The following is a 17838-nucleotide window of genomic DNA, read 5'->3' as shown; positions in this document are numbered from 1 at the left end:
CACACACACACGCACACACACACACACACACACACACACACACACACACACACGCACACACACACGCACACACACACACACATGCACACACACAGACACACACACACACAGACACACACACACACAAGGACCTGGGTCAAGAGGAGAACCAATGCCGGGCCATGTGAAAAGCCTGGCCCACTGTTCCTTTTTATGTCCTGCTGAATCACACCTTGGGACGCTGGGAGAAGGTCGGGATGACATGAGAGGCGCAGTAATGGGCGAGTCACAGTGATACACTCCTGCTTCCAGAGCCACAAGGCTGAGACAGAGGCCTCGTGGGAGTGGGGAGTTGGGGGGAGATGTGTGTGTGTGTGTGTGTGTGTGTGTGTGTGTGTGTGTGTGTGTGTGTGTGTGTGTGTGTGTGTGTGTATGCACGTGTGTGCGTGTGTGTGTGCATGCATGCGTGTGTGTGTGTGCTGGCATTGTTTTATGACCCACTAAGGAGGCTCCTCTCGCCTCCCAGCAGAGCTGCAGTATTGAGTCACGGTCTCAGCTAGCCCGAGGATGTCCAGCGCTCCGGCTTAAGCAGCGGACGCGTATCTGATCAACGGCCTCCTTCCATGCTGGCGCATATCTCTCGCTGCATCTCGCCAACTCTCCCTTCCACTTCCCTCTCACACACAGACGGGCCTCTTCTAATGTCCCTGCTCCGTCTAATTGACTGGCTTCTGTCCGGCGTGTCCTCGTCCCCCAAAGGACAGCAAATTGTTTGCCTGGCTGGTGATAATGGGCAGACATGAATCACGGTGCTAGGGAGGTTTCCCTCAGAGGAGAATTCAAGCCTGATCAGGCCGGATAGCAGATTTCATTACAGATATCTGATATTGACTCCATGGTGCTGCTGTGCTGCTTGACTCTAAAAGGAGGCTATTTTCATCGCCTTGGGAGTGGGACGTTAGCCACGGCTGGTTGTTGAAATGGCATTTTCATCTGCAAACAACGATCGCTACTCTGCTCTACAAAACTGTACAGATACACCAGGAGGACATAGGGAATTTCACTCTTTTTTTATTAAACTGAAATAACACTATGATGCTATGACACCAATGACACAGTTGTTTTGAAAATCCAAATATAGAAAAAATGCAATGAAGAAAATAGATACAGTACTGTACACAAATGGCAATGGTTCTTGAACTCAATTTTGAATGATCACAGGTCTGAGATTACGTGAAAGGCATGTCAGAACCCATACTATAATAGTTCCCAATAGTTATTTTGTAGAGAACCTGGGGTTCAGCTCAGAACGTAAACAGAGAAGTAAAAATGAGAGATTAAAGTCTGTCAGTGGTGTGAGAGAATTAAAAATACTACATGTTTCCCATTCATATCAACAGTGGAATTCAGACTGTAATTACAAAAGCATTGTTAAAAAAGACAGTACTGTTAACATCAGTCCTTTCAGAGAAAATATCCCAAAGCAGACATTTAAATACATACACATGCAGCACACAAACACCACAGTTATATAAAAATGGGCAAATTTGGGTACACAATGTCTCTTTTCCACAAAAAGGGCAGTCAAGTCATCAGAGTATTTAAATATGAGGAGGTTTCTGTCAGTATAATTCATACATCATCTCTAGTGAGACCTGCCACAGGAGCACAGATAATAGGCAGGCCTAATGAGAAAGTCCTGTTCCCACATTGGAGTATAGTATTTCAGCCAAACATGACAATTAGGGGTAACCTGGCTAACCTGGTAAGAGTTGAATATACCAATTTCAAGTTTGATTTCCAGGTTACCATTTCCAGGGAGCACAACCAGCAGTGAAATCAAACTTGAAATTGGCGCATTAAAGTATTAGCGAACACTTCTTTCTTGTAATTGAAGGTTTTAAATGCAGTTGTTTACTCACTTCCAAGGAAGATACAAAGTACGAATAATTTAATACTGATGCCATCAGCACTGCCATTGTTTGTGTTCAGCAGTGCTCCTAACTATACTCCCCTGTCTGTCATCATAGGAAGCCCCGCCCCATGATGGATGAGCGGTTGTGATTGGTTCCTGGGTTTTTGGTGATTTTGAAAATTGTTGTGAACTGAAGAATTTCCAGACGGATCTGCAGAGCTGAGTAAATTCAAATGTAGTCGCAGACTCGTCTGGTTTTACCTTGGCTAAATTAGGGCTGTTGGTGATGCCAAAATGCAGTGCAATGAAAATGTACAAGGGCCATTTATTCATTTTGAGTAGAATATCCATAGTCCAAAACAATCTATTTGGGATGCCAATGTTTCCTCCATCAAATGCTTGCACAGACTGTGTAAACAGGACTGATTGCTGAGTGCCGAGTGACGTTAATACCTGCAGGGCTTGTAGTGAAATCCGTCCAGATGCTCAGTCAACAAGATGGCCAATTTGGGTTGAGCGTCTCTCTCCTGAGATGCAAAAATGTCGTCCTCACAGGCTAAAAATTACAGCAAGTCCTACACAATACAGCTGCCCTTGCGGCCAGTGCCTCTAGTCCTGTGGTGGTCAGTCTTTGTACCGTCGGCTTAAGCTGTCGGTCTGTAAGTTCTTAAAAAAGTGGTCGGGCTCCAACTGCGGAGGCTGCACCAGTGGGTCCCAGTCGCGGGCGGACATGGAGGGCTTGCGGTGGAGCGGTGAGTGGCGGCTCAGGCTGTGGGTGCGCGAGTGGGAGTGGCCGCTGTCCAGCAGCAGGTCCGGATGTGGCGGTGGTGGCAGCGGCAGCTCGCGACTGGAGTCGCTGGCCGAGGAGCCCACGGAGTCGGCCTTGGCTGGGCGGTGATGGTAGTCGTGCATGCTGATGCTGTCCTGCCGGTGGAGCGACTTGGTGCCGTCGATGATGCCGCCACCGCCGCCAGCCTCCTGCGCCTCGGAGGTGCCCCCGCCGTTGGTGGTGCTCATCCAGTCCCAGGGGTTGCCGTTGCCCGAGGACAGGCGCACCACGGGGTGGTGCGGCGCGTGGGCGTCGATGGTGACGATGCTGCCGCTGTCGCGGTCGGACGGGATGCGGTAGTAGGGCGACTCCGAGCCCGTGGAGGAGGTGGCGCAGGACGAGCCCCCGCCGCCACTGCCGGCCCCGCCCGCGTCCGAGGACTTGGAGGTGACGGCGAGGGGGCCGTGCTGCTTGGACATGGCCATGACCTGCGCCACGCGCGGCTGGGCCGGCAGGCGGGGCGGCTCAGGCGTGGCCACGGGGACGGCCGTCTTCTCGGTCATGGAGAGCCACTTGGCGCGCGTGGTGGCGCTCTTCGGGGAGACGGGCGGTGGGCGCGACGCCTCCTCGGGGATGTGCACCAGCGGGGGGGCTCCGGGCGGCCGCGGGGGGAGCACCACGCGCGCCCCCACTGGGCCTGGCTGGCCACCCCGGTTAGCCGCCTGCACCGTGGGGTAGAGGGTGGAGTGGGAGGAGGACCCGAGCTCCTCCTTACCTCCTCCTCCTCCTCCCCCTCCTCCTGCTGCGGTTTCGGCCTCTCCCCCTGCAGCTCCCTCCGTGGCGGTGGTAGTGGCGACACCGTCCTGCTCGTCGTCCTTCAGGCTCAGGCTCCTCATCTCGATGGACTTCTGCCTCCACTCGGACACCAGTTGCTTGGAGCGCTGTGGGTCCATGGGCACGTGGAAGGTCATATGCCGTTGGGTCGTGCTGCTGCCACCGTAGACGCCGCCAACTCCACCGACGCCGCCGACGCCGTTGCCGAGCTCCTCGGCGGTGTTGGTGGCGACGCGCGGCAGTGTGTTGCTGAATGTCACCATGGTCTCCTTCCCCATGGGGCTGCGGGGCGCCAACAGCTCCACGTCGGCGCTGGCCCTCTTCAGGCTGCCCATGGAGGCCTTCTCGCGCCGGACCTTGCGGTTGAGGCCGGCCACGTGGGTTGGGCCGGCCAGCTCGTCGTTGCTCTCGGAGGCGCTGGCCTTCTGGTAGACCGAGTCGTGTCCCCGCTGTGTGAGAGCGCGCAGGGCGTCCTTCTGCACCGCCTGGGGATGCTTAATGGGCCGAGGAGGGGCGTCCTCGGGAGACTTGAAATTGCCCACAGCATAGAGTGCCTGGAAAAGAACAAGTGAGTGAACTAAACGTTCAGACATTTGTCACCATTGGCTAATTGGCTAAGTGGCTAATTTCTAAGAACAATATAAAACGCTTTTGATTGGGCCACTGCTGTCTCTTTTTTATTACTATTCTGTGTGTTAATTAAGGTTTTTTTTATCATTCACAGACACAAGTATATGAGATGATATTAAAATGATTTGAACATTATGTTTGCATATTGTTTCTTGCCATGCTAAAATGTTTGGAGAGCGTTTGATGTGCTCTGCAGCAATGAACTGCAAGAGTGAGTTCTCATCTTTGTCAGAGAAAGAGAAAGAGAGAGCCGAAATGGAAGAGAGTGATGCCATGGAGAATTGAGTGCAATAAATGGAAGCGACAGTTGCTGAGCAATGGAGCTGTGAAAATTCCACCAAAGAATCCTGGAGGATATTTTCTCACTCTTCCCTCACTTGCACTCTAATAGAATAAAACTCTATATATAGCACTTCCTGCTGACAGATTAAAGTATCAGACAGAGTGTATCAAAGAGAGTAAATAAACCGGCTTTCTTCACATACTCTGACTGTGACTAGGGGTGAAAGGACTCAGCTCAGCTGCTGGGTAAACTGACAACACAAAACAGCTCTCAAATGGAGATGTACTGTACTTCATTGAATGTCCTCACCAGGTAGACAGCGATGCCGGCTCCGATAACGAAGCCCACATAGACGTCGATGGGGTGGCTGCGGTACTGGGTGATCTGGGTTAGGCTGGCCAAGGCTCCGGCGATGGCAAACGCAAACACCAACAAGGGCTTGAGCAGCTTGGTGCTGTCGGAGATGGTGGAGTTGAAGTACATCTGGAGGTGTGAGGGAGGGAAAGGAAAACAGCTACAGTTAATGACAGGAGCATCTTCCACTGAAATCGAGTGCTTCTGAAGTCACTGAAATAACTGCTTTTCAGAACTGAGACATCGGCCGCCGCGTATGCAGATGGTGAATACTGCACTGAAATGCTTTGATATTTTGATGCTTCATCAAGTCCTCACACTAGCTTTGGACAACTTCCTCCTCGAGTCGAGCCCTACTAAAGATTAAGTTGCTGACCTTCACCCAGTCAGCAAATAAACAACCCGAGCCAGGCAACAGCTGGCCCCTGTCTCCCTGTCTCTTTGTCTCTCTCCCTCTCTATCTCTCTTCCCCTCTCTCTCTTTCCCCCCATCTCTCTCTCTCTCCCTCCCTCTCTCTCTCTCCCTCCCCCTCTCTCTCTCTCTCCCTCCCTCTCTCTCTCTCCCTCCCCCTCTCTCTCTCTCTCCCTCTCTCTCCTTCTCTCCCTCTCTCTGCCCACAATAAGGGCTCAGTGGCTTCATTAGCAGGCCGGCTCCCACACTGAGGTCAGTGAGGCACGGCTAACGGAAAGGGACTAATGAGCAGCTAAAGCAGCGCCACTGCACCAGGAGAGAGAGGGACAGCACGCCGACACGCCGGCGCTGACCAGTGGAAGGCCAAGGATGCGCTTGTTAGGGAGGTGACAACGGGGGTCGGGGGAGTGGGGGGGGGGGGGATAACACGCTGCAACGCTTGACAACAGCGGACCTCGGGGCGGTCTTTAGAAAGGGTCATTATGGCAAAGGATTTGTCACACACTCCGTAAAGCAAACTTTTGGCAGTTCAGCAGAGATGTACACAACGTGGCTGCAAAGCCAATTAGACAGAGAAAGGGTAAACACTGGCAATGGGGCATGGTGGTACAGATACACAGGGAGAAATGAGGCAGGAGGAAAGCGCTCACCGATATGTAGACAGCTGCGAAGCCAGAGAGGGTGGCATGTTGAGATGGGAAAGTCTTCCTGGAGAGGCAAAACAAAACATGTCAGTCGAAGACAAACAAACAGCCCAGGCACAGAGGAAAGAACAAATGTAGGAGGAATGGATGATGCTCCGGTGGTACTGGGGGAAGGTGCCAGACAGAATGTGTTAGCATAATGGCTGGTGCCACACATAATGAGACAGCTGATAGATGGTCTCTAGGACACATCAGCCTGAAATGCTGTGATAGCCCGTCAGTATCAGCAATACTTCACATAACGAATCTGATACACCATCCACCCAGCCCCCCATCTACAGCGCACTCTGATGCAACCCCCTGCAACCACTTAACAACAACAGTGTGCATCTTTTGTTTGTTTGTTTGCCTCAAGGCGCCGAGAATCACCTGGCAGACAAGATGGCGTACTGGTCTCTCCCCGAGCAGATGTCCTGGGTGATGTAGGGGTTCTTCTCGCAGGAGATGCCCGGGGAGGTGTAGTTGGGCTTGCACACGGTCAGGAAGAAGGGCGTGTGGTAGCCAGTGGCCAGCTGGATGACGTCAGTCACCAGGGCTGTGGCACAGAGCCCAAACACATGCACTCCTAGTGGGGAGAGAGAGGGGAGACATCAGGTAGGGACACCAAGGTGAGTCCATCAAATGGCAATACTGGCAGTATCTTATGCCTTTTTGCACACTCTATGAACAAATTGCTGAAAGAGACAATATTGTAGGTGTAATTGGAACACCTTCAAAATCAGAATAAAAATCAGTCATGCAAAATAAAAATATTTGGGAGTGTTATTAATCAATTAACGCTTGCCATTACGAGCTTGAAATGTTTGCACCAAGGAAATTGTGCAGGTACTGTACCCAGAGGTGCTGCATAATGTGGAGAAATCAGTAAAACAACCCAGATAATGATGCTGTTAATAACAATGTGCCAAGTCATCAGCCACAGCACTCCACTGTAATAATCCTCCCTACATTACACATCTGAGTGGGGTAGGCAGTGTTAGGCTGCTAAATCATTACACATTCCTCTGAGACACACACACACAGACACACACACACACTATACACACACATACATAGAAACAAACATACATACACACACACACACACACATTTACGCGTTCCTCTGAGACATGGGCACCTACCGACGAAGCGAACGGTCCTGCGCAGAAACGAGTTGAAGTTGCAGCCGCCAGCGTTGATGCTGCCCTCGCAACTGCGCCGCTGCTTTAGATGAGACTGCATGCAGTACATCAGAGCTTCGCCGATCATAATCTGGACACACAGACACAGGGCAGGATTTGAATACAAACACCAGGATCTCTTTTCATTAGACTAGAAACAAGTTCCTAGTTCTCTGCATGAGACAGATACATCAATCGTATATTATAGAAGATAAAACACATAAAATGTGGAAGTGTGACGGAGCAGGGGTAGGATTGCCACCTGACAATCAACCCCACCTGGGTCCAATTCCCGACCCTGTCACTGAGTCTGTGTTGCCTTGAATAAAAGCGTCTGCTAAATAATAGTTTACCACAACAATTTAACTGTAGAAATATAAATGCTCACATGTTTTTAGCTGGTTGTTGATACACAACCATACACAGTGGGACACACTGCACATGAGGTTAGACACAGACCAAAGAGGCAACAGGGCCTGTGTTGACTACATGTGTAAATGCAAAAACTTTATCTACACCGATCAAAAACATGAATTTGGGCTTATTATTGAGCTTGAGTGTGTCTGTTTAATGGACTGAAAAGTCAAAAGATCTATAATCACTCTCAGGCTTCACCCTTATTTCTCTTTCATGCAAACATGCCTGTAGCCACAGTCGTAGTCAATATTTCACTGCCAGATGCACTGACTCTGAGACTCTTTCCTTAACACTGAGATGAGAAGTGAAAAAAAAAGATGTGTCATGCAGCATCTATCCACGAGGTAGTAGGTGTTTCTCAGTGCATATTTCTGTGGTGCCATCTTTAGCTCACCACACTTCAAAGCTGTGCAGACGAGACAGATGTGCGATGCGGTGTGGTGCGGTGTGGTGTGGTGTGGTGCGGTGGTCTACTCACGGAGGCAGCTGGTCCAGCGAAGGCCAAGCTGAGCAGCATGAGCAGGGGGATGAGCTCGTCGCCCGTCTCGATGTACGGCATGCTGAGCGCGCGGTCGTGACAGCGGAAGCCCACCCTGGCCGGCTGGAGGATGTCGGTCAGCTCCAGGAAGTACAGCGAGATCATAGAGGAGGCTACAATAGGCAGCTGAGAGGGCAGAGGGGACAAGGGTAGCGGGCATGAGAAAAAACAGCTCACCTGGGCAGCAGCGACGCTGAGACTGTGAAAACTGAACAAACTAATGCGGACATAAACATGGGGTGTTAAATACTGACCGGAATTAGATGATAAATGTTAGCAGTCAGACTGTGGTCTATTTGTACACAAGTGAATAACTGGGTGGGTAAATATTAAAGGATTTTGTGACATTAGAGGTACAAAATCCGTAAATAATCCTGTGTTCACATGAGTGTTCTCTGCCTCTCAGATTAAACCCCTTTCAGACAACAAGCATCTGTAATAACAAGCAGTAATTATGCTCTTATAATACACATCTGTTTATTGATATGCTGTCGCTTTAATGTCTGTTTTAGCAAACTTTTTCCCTATGAAAAAAGTTAACCCTCGAATCTTAGTCACAAAAAATAATTATGTTGACACAGCCTTGCAAGCTGAACTAAGCATGCTCCCAGTTACGCACACTGTCAACAAGCATGGCACGATATTTAACCTTACAGGAACTTCAGAGGAGTACTTCAAAGCTAGTCTAACAACATTAAAATCGGGACTTTCCCTGAGTCCCAAAATCTGGTGGATGTGCTGAAAACAAGAATCTGCCAAACAGAACATATGGTGTGAGCTGTGCTGACAATGAATACTTTCAGAAGGACTTCTAAATATAGATCATCACATTCGTCACAGGGTGTAAATACCACGAGAACCAATTAAAGGTAACCTTTAGCAATTTAGCTCACATACAGTGAGCTCATTTGAAGAGGGTTTCCCACTGATGTCAGTCTGTGCTATCTCACTCTGTTCAGACATCAGTGACATGACTGTACATACTTACCTCAACAAAGTAGAAACACGGCAGCAAGGTCATGCTGTCTTTGGGTGGTTTCTTCTTAGGTTTGTCTTTTGGTGACATCATCCTGGAGGCGGGGCGAGACAAACCTGAAATCACATGTTTTCAAGCAGAAGGAAGGAGATTTGGTCAAAAACTAGCCCTGAAACTACTGAAAAGGCAAAACCCTTTACAAACACCAACAGCACATCTGGTGCTGATGAAGACCTTAATGGCATGCTAACTATATTTTTGAGACGTGGTGCAGGCCAACCCCATAGCGTTGCGGCCAGTTTGAGTGACAGGTGTGTTGAAAATAAATGTACTAGTTTCTTATTAAAATGCTTGAAAAACTGGCAAACTTGTACTCTGACTCTTTAAAGATATGGCCATAAGTCTGCCATTTACCTTACAGGAGGGAGCTGTTACACTGATTGAGCAGAGAGACTCAAAAGGTATAGAATTACAGCAGCAAAAATAACAAAAACCCATATCAAAAGACATATCGTCACGTTCTCACCCAACATAGTAGGTTTGTTTTGATTTCTTTTTTTGAGTTTTACTAATAATTGGTACATCAACCTCAAAAAATCACTTAAAAAATCAACCCCATCAAATGAGAAAACAGCAAATCTAAATAATTGTGATTCTGTCCTCTCCCTTTGTGGATGCAGGCTGAAAAGCCGATAGGAAATCCCCTACATTAGTTAGTATTTTCATCCAAAAACAACTGGTGAGCAGGCATAAACCGTCACATTGCAATCTTCTATTTCAATCTTGGAGGAAGATAGAAATCAATTAGAGGTCCGGGCTGGCACTGATGGAAACCCAGTCAGAAAGGCCGTGGCCAATTTCAGAAGGCTTCATCCGTGAAATAAAGGACAGCCAGGACCGGGAGGCCCAGGGAGAGAGAGAGAGGGACAAGCCTCTTGGAATGTGAGGCGAGACACTGGCACAGACACAACACTGGGGATATCGGTGTGTGTGTGTGTGTGTGTGGGGGGGGGGGGGGGGGGGGGGGCAGTTCCTTGTGATGGTAAAACCATTTCTAACCATTCAAGTGGAAAACATGAGTAAAAATACAAACAGAGCATGTATCCCTGTGTAAACGTAGAGATTTTAGGGTTTGGTCAGCATAACACTTTAAACATTGCACTTTCTAAAACCACTATCATACTACTGTGAGACTATTTTGTGTATACAGCCCAATACCAATAGCTCCTTTGCTAGTTGTCGCCTAACAAATCACCAGAGTATATTGCATTCTTTACATACCACAATTTGTAATGAAATATACTCTCCACAAACTCTCAATTTATGGGCACTGAATGCAGGCCAACATATCTGCGGGCAAATTGAATTTGGGCTTGATGAAGAGCCCATATCCATATCCATCTCTCTGCACAGGCCCACACAATGAGGGTCCATTCACCATTGGAGAGGCAGGCCGTTCATCTTATTTAGATGCTTGTGTCTCTGCTAAAAGGAGAGGGCATGGGGAATGGTGCTGTAAAACAGACTCAGGTCTGTTCTCCGCTAGACACAGTCCTCTGAGAAGGAGGGAGAAACGAACTTGCCACTTGGCAGCCACTAAAACAAGCAAAAAAAAAAAAGAGAGAAGCCTTTGAAAGAATCACTCATGCCAAGATGGTGACCAGAACGTGAGGACAGGGATCCCGTCCATCTGAGGGGATTGCCACGACAACGGGGTGGATTTTGCAAGCCACCTCTGAGGCGCACTGGCAACCGGCTTCTGAAGGAATGCTTGCAAACAGAGTCAACCAAATAAGCTCACATGACAGTCAGAGAGAGAGAGAGATGGCTATAGTTGAAGTCGCTGTCTCTTCAGACTAATTTACTCACAGCAGGATGCAGAGAGACACAGACAGGATTATGGAATTACAGTTGACAAAAGTGACAATTAGTATTAGATGGACTGCTTACAACTTCCACGTTTTACAGTAAGCTATCAAATGGTGATAGAGGTTAACAAGGCCAATTAGAGCAGTCAAAACATAGCAAAATCAGCAAACTGTTACAAACAAACATTGCAGTGATTGACAAAAGTAAAAGACAGGCCAACTTCCCAGTTCTCTAAAGTGATCCCACAAATTAAAACTGACAAAAACTCACAGTTGTTTTTTTTTATCGTCCTAGAGGAATTCAAGTGAAGGGATACTGCTTTCCCAGCGTTGGCCTCGAGCCCCAAATACAGTAGGCTAAGCGCTGTCCACTACTTAGTACTGAATCAAACGGCAAGTGCAGTGCAGGAGCTTGTAAACCGTATACGAACCTTTAGAAACGTCAACTCCCGATTATAAACGCATTATTAACAGTTGAGGGAACCAGTCCAGGCTACTTGAAAGTCAACATACCTCTACAGTGGGGTTATTCGTAAAAGCCATCACAGTTACACAATAAGGTAAAAATATATCTCACTTTCCCTTTTACAAAAAAATCTATATTGAAACATTGGCGGACACTGAGCTGCTGCTGTAATCTACGCTGTTCACCATCACAATTCTGACATTAACAATGTTTTATTTGCCTATTATCAGCTAGTTCCCGTATAAGTGTGCGGACAATTAAAATACACAACCAAACAAATCACGATACCTACAAGATACTTCGAGTCGCCTAATACAGAACCGTAAGAGACATAACACATTTCTACCATAGTGACGAAAGTAGCCTATCACGACAGTGGCAGCGTGCTCTGAGAAACCTCCCTCGATATGTCTAGGAAGACACCATACATTTACTCCAGTCGGCAGCCCCAATGACCCACTACGACAAATAATGCATCTCACCTTTTTCTCGTTGGCTATGTGAACTCAACGAGTCCTTTCGACCCCGTCTCCGTTTTTTCGATCTTCTGTGGTGCTCCAGCTTTCCTCCGTGAGATCTAATCCATTTCACACACTTCTAGTTTTCAGAAGCCTTTGAACAGTGAACATCGATTTCGTATGTGTCCACCAGTCCCAAAAACTTGCCACAGTTTTTTTTTCTGTAAAAAAAATAACAAAAAACAGGGGCGATCCAAGACCTTTTCTTACACAGAAAGCGTAGTAGCGTAGGTCCGTCAGCATTCAGCGTGTAGCCTGCACTACGCGACACTCAAGGGGTCCAGGGAATCCACTCCGAGCCCACCAGCTTACCTGCCAATAACTAACGAGGTGAATGAAAATGTATACACTTTCACTCACGGACTTAGGTTTTCGCACTTGAATGGCGGAGACAGTCATACAATAAAATGTTTGGGACGCAGCAACCGAGTAAGGGCACAGTGAACACAAAGGCTGGAGGAGGGGGGTGGGGGATTTGAGGGAGGGGACAGTGTGTAAATGAGTGAAGAGGCGGTCTGCCCTCACACACACACAAACGCACACACGCACACACACACACACGAGAGTCGCACGCACGCACGACTAGAGGCAGACGGAGCTGGCCCTTCTTAACCATATCCTGCCCATTTCATTCATAATGACCACTCTATTAAAAATAACGGGTGGTTCATACCCAGGCTACGCTTCAACATAGCCTACAATGGGAATCAATGAGGGGAACCCCCTCATTAACGTCCGCATGTGTCGGTCCGGATCTCGTGTGAAATTATAACTATATTTAAAAAAATACTCCAAATAACCGAACACATGAAGCAGTCCAGACGGCACATGGGTGCCCCAGCCTCCCATCTTTGTTTATTTGAGAAGGGTGGGGCTTCATATTGGCCATGCGCCGCTTTGTGTCTAGGCAAGCTTTTTTCTAGCAGCGATGGGCGGTAAGCACATGTCGAGAAACGCCTCCAGTGAGAAAATGTCATAACAGCAACGAAGGCGTGCGGCGCGCGTGGATGGTGCCGCGTGGAACTAATCGGCATGATTTTTCAAACACACACTATCTGAAGGTGCGACAGGTTTGGGCATTTGTGTTTTGAAAAATAACTGCCGTTACCAGGGCTGTTTTTGCTGTTGTTGGTCGCAATGTACATATTATCACCTTTTAATTGCGTTCCCACAAGTAGGCCTGAATCCCCAATGGATGTATTTTAGGTGTTTTGTCCTTGTAGTCACAAACGAGAAAGGAATAAAAGCAGGCAACAGATAACACAACCACACACACACAGACACGGACACACACACACGCACACACACATTCACACAAACACACACACACACAGGCTCAAGGCCACAAGCGCACACACTCACGTGCAAACATACACACACACACACACATACACAGTACACACACACAAACACACCTTAATAGAATAGAAAAATGCTTCACCCACCCCTGTTGCTCTCTGTTTTCCTTTCACTTGTATGAATAAAAGAAAGTACTTGCTTTCCCATTGGCCATTGGTTGCCAGGATATTGGATTAGGCCTCTTGGGCAGTCCCTCTTGCATAGCCTTGGGTTGGGCACAGCTGTGGTGAAGCTAATAAACTCATCAGTCAACCATTCAGCCCTTTCCCAAATGTAGTCCTGGACCAATTAGTTGTATAGCGGTTAGAATGCAGTGACATCCAAAGCACATTTGCATTTTTGTATCAGTCAGTTGCACACACATATGCGCAAGCACATATACATACATAAATACACACACACACACACACACACACACACACACACACACACACACACACAGTCAAAAGCTCACTCATAAACACAAATTGTGTTTCAAGTGTAAGCTTGATCTTGGTGTATGCAGTCTGCAGTTCAGCACATCTCTCTCTCTCTCTCTCTCTCTCTCTCTCTCTCTCTCTCTGGTGTAACACTGAAATCTATTGAAGTGCCTCTTCCTTAAAAACCCTCTTCCCAGATGAGTTGTAATTGAATGCCCCGGGGATCAATTTGTTTCTTGACTTGATTAAAATGCTTCTTGACTTTTCACACGTCTGACCTAATTAGCCAGCCCAAACGCACTGCTCCAAATGCTCGGCGACTCCATCTTTATGGCCTTACACTCACTGATTGTGTTCTGATTGATTATTTTTAAACCCCTCCCTCTGACTCTCTCTCCCATCTCATCTGTGACTTGTGTTTCCGGTGTGGTAAAGACATTTTTCTGCAAAATGCCGGTGCAGGCTACTTTTCCCTGTGACTGCAAAAAATGATTTAGTGCATTCCTTCAGCAAGCAGACTTTTATATGAGCCCCCTCAGCCACTAAGATATATGGGATCTGGGGGTTGATCCCCATTTGAGATAATGCTGAGAACGCCAGGGGAGTGATAATGTCTTATAATGTCTGAGTCATCCTGGGACCGAGAGCGAGAGAGGTTACACACACAACAAAGGATGGATATTAGCTAATGTCTATTTCTGTTAATGATATGGCCTTGTTTTGTATGAGTAATGCTTGCCCAATGTATAATGAGCATTATATCTGGGTACATATACAGCAGCCTTTGTTCCTTTGCTTTTTCTAATGTTAGATATAGAACATCATGAAGATGATCCTATTTCATAGTGGCACATGTCATTCAGATTGCCCTGATATCGTTGTACAACCATGATCAACACAGTTGTCATAAATTGTGGTCCTCTGCTGAAGGCCAAGCATGGGTGTTGGGCTTACAGTGTCTGAAGCGTGGCTGTTGTAGTTCATTATGTCTAGATGCCACCTAGTGGCACAATGTTGTTATTTCAAGAGCATACTTTTCAAACCCAAATGTACCTACTGCCAGTTATTTTTTGTGGAAAGTATTTGATGCATCACCAAACCTCATACATAAAAAGTCCTATAAATTTGTAGAGGGCTGGTGGACTACAGAGGCATGATCGTTAACAAGACAAACCTACTTGAATAGCCCTATAATGTGGAAAAGGGGAAATGCATGCTGTGGCAGTGTTCTCTGACAGACTGCTCCAATATAATTAGAATTTATAATATAATGGTAGAATATAATTTGTATAATGTAACTGAGGGTAGAATAAATACAAATGACATCCACCCATACACAACATAATCTGTATTCCTTGGCAATGACCTGACCTGACCGCAGCTTTTAAGCTTTTTCTCCTACTGCTGCCAAGAGTTGCGTTTATGAATGAATATCGCTGACCTCAGTATTTATAGAAGGACCACAGAGTAAATATTACTCAAGCTGTTACACTTCTGGGTAGCTGTCACAGATTTATAGTGCTTTGGTGTGTTGTATTGCGAGTGGGAGAGGGGTGCAAACACGACCTACAATTCACACTCCCAATGCTCCCTTCTCAGTAAACAGTAGACAACTTCTTTTCTTTTACTTAAAAATGAAACTCAGGGGTCTCAGGGGGCGAGAGAAAGGCATTTTCATTAAAGGAATAGTTTAGCTGAGACGAGGCATCACATAGGCTGATCTCATGTCTGTACAGCATGAGATCAGCTGTCCAACTGACAGTGACCGGCAGAGACAATGATGGCCATTCACTCAAACTTTCTCAACATTCATCATTTGCCATGCCCTTAAAAAACAAGATTTTCTGCTGTCTAGTTTCTTCTGCATTCCAGAGAAAATGAAACCCGACACAGGATTGAATTAGCTTGAGATAAATAGAAAATGGCACAATCAAGGTCTCTGTTTGACTAATCGTCTTCATATAACCTTCCAAATAAATGACTGGGAAAAACATTCTCACCAATCTACATAAGATTGGAGTTAGAAGAAGAATGAGCGACAAAATTGTTCACAAAACCACCTCAGTGCATGATGCGACCTGCGGGCAGTGCGGCTAGTGTAAGAGGATAGGCATTTTATATCAAGGGCAAACATAAGGGCAGATTCTATACGTTGTTACCGTGCCCTGACCCCTGTACCTACATCCCATTATACTTAACGGTGATGAATGGGTTACTGCTCCACGCGGAGCCCACAGCACTTGACTTTGAAGTGCAATGTTGTCTATATAACCTCTCTGGTGATCTGATAGACACGAATGCATGCTAAGTGTGCGGTTCTGTACTCTACAGAACCCTGCTCTCCCAGGCACTTGGTTGCATGCAAATAATCTGATCTATGCTTTCATCTGTGCAGCTGCTCACCAATTTAATTAATCCATAAATTCCATGTAGATGCTGCAGGCTGTGTGTCCATTCGGTCTTAATATTTATTCCTTTGTAGATGGCTTTCCATATTCGCATACGTTATTAAGTACCTCTGATTCATTCTGCGCTAGGACTCTGCAGAAAGAGACAGCCCTCTTTATATATCTTTCCATGCTGAAGTCACTGCAGGTCATCAGAGCACTACTCATGTTCTCCACTGCACATCCCATCCACGCGTGCAAGTGTGCTGTGGGTTATGGTGTCATGTTGTTTTCCATGCAATGTGAGAATCCCTATGAGGGTATCTGTCTTACCATCACCAACGCTGGAAGGCCCAACTGTGTGGACCTTGTAATGGAAACTACAGTGGTATGCATGCAAACAGTCTGATTAATGTCAGACAAAGTCTAATCTGGGGAACAAGCGAACAAGTTGCCCCTTCACCCCAAGCGTTTTTTTGTTATTCAAAAAAGTCCTGTATCTGCAAAAGTGCTCAACCTGACAAGCTTATATTACAGACCTTGTTAAAAACAAACCTTGGGTTAGCTCAACCCTGAAGTGGAAAGTGATAGGCGAGACTCTACCCTAATTGTAGTCATTTTGGAGGAACACACAGGAAACAGGCACTTGCTTCCAGTTGTGTGTGCTTACTTTGGTTGGCTGCACAGAGCCTATTCCAGTCCTGGCACGGTGCAAGTGTTTTGCCTCTCATTTGTTTTCTTGTGCCCATCAAGACTGCTGTGTGGCACCAGCGAGCAAGCAAGCAGGCATGAGAAGGTGCCAAAATGGGCGAAACACGACTCCGGCAGCTTGGACATCTGTTGGAGCATAACCACCAAACGCTTTCTGCCAGCCTTCTGAAGTGAAAACAATGCAACAGATTCCCTGACATAACAGAGGTCTGGACACTCATAACTCATCAACACCTGCAAACCATGCTGAGAAAAGACTTGTCCGTTTGCCTTAGTTTTCTTTCTTATGCTTGTTTCTAAAAACTTTTTCAAAATTCCTTAGTCACTGTAGTGATTCACTGCATTGCTTAGCACTATGATTAGCTCACTGACTAACTTATATGCGAATGCCTTCGAGGAAACACTATGGAAACAAAATATTGTGACACTTGAACCACTCATCATTTGGATCGGCACTCAGACAAAACGAATTGTATGCCAGAGAACATTTGCCAAACAACAAAAGAAAAATGGCGGGGGGAACGGCCCGATTTGTCATGTGTTGGACGCTCATCTCCTCTAGAATGAATCAGAGAAGCGAAGAAGGGATTTGAGACACAGCCAAAGGCATTTGCATGCGTTTTGACGTCCCGAGACGAGCAGAGAAGCTAAATTGTTGTGTGGCACGACACTGGATACTTCATCAAATGCTTAATGGTCAGCCAAGCATGCTCAAATAGCGGGTTCAGATAGAGAGGCCACAGCTCATTTCTCCCGCCGAAAAACAGAATGTCAACTCGTACATCATCCGGACGTGCTCCCACTGCCTCTCCACCCAAGGTTGTCTCACGGCAGTCAAGGATCTCTGTTTATATTCTCCTCCAATAAAAAACTGTCCCAAAAGTTACTCAGGTCATGTCAGGCTGTTCCAGAAAGCATGGCAAAATCCCGTCGAGAGCTGTACTTCCTTTCCTGTAGATTCCAGTGCACACATTTCCTTAAACAACATAAAGTAATTTCCTCAAAGTTGGTCTGTCCACACTTAACAAAAATTGCAAACCTCAGCAAACGCATGAAAGATCAGGTAGAGCTAGCCAGCTGAGCGGTGCCATTATTTTCTGACTTTGTCATTAATCATAGTGGCGCAGAGGTAACCATTTT

At 46.9% G+C, this 17838-nt stretch overlaps 1 protein-coding gene across 1 annotated transcript; it reads right to left on the bottom strand.

The window, feature by feature from the left end:
* Positions 1-1841: 1841 nt before the first annotated feature.
* On the bottom strand, positions 1842-12262 carry plppr3a (phospholipid phosphatase related 3a). Its single transcript, XM_042056917.1, is given in 10 exon segments — positions 1842-3409; positions 3412-3519; positions 3521-4051; positions 4720-4893; positions 5826-5883; positions 6249-6444; positions 7001-7130; positions 7935-8120; positions 8983-9086; positions 11787-12262. Coding segments are annotated over 9 exon segments (2355 nt in total). The 5' UTR covers positions 9064-9086; positions 11787-12262; the 3' UTR covers positions 1842-2518.
* Between the last annotated feature and the right edge of the window lie 5576 nt (positions 12263-17838).

The sequence above is a fragment of the Alosa sapidissima genome, chromosome 1 (assembly GCF_018492685.1).
Source record: "Alosa sapidissima isolate fAloSap1 chromosome 1, fAloSap1.pri, whole genome shotgun sequence".
Classification (NCBI taxonomy): domain Eukaryota; kingdom Metazoa; phylum Chordata; class Actinopteri; order Clupeiformes; family Clupeidae; genus Alosa; species Alosa sapidissima.
This window is presented reverse-complemented; position numbering and strand designations above follow the sequence as displayed.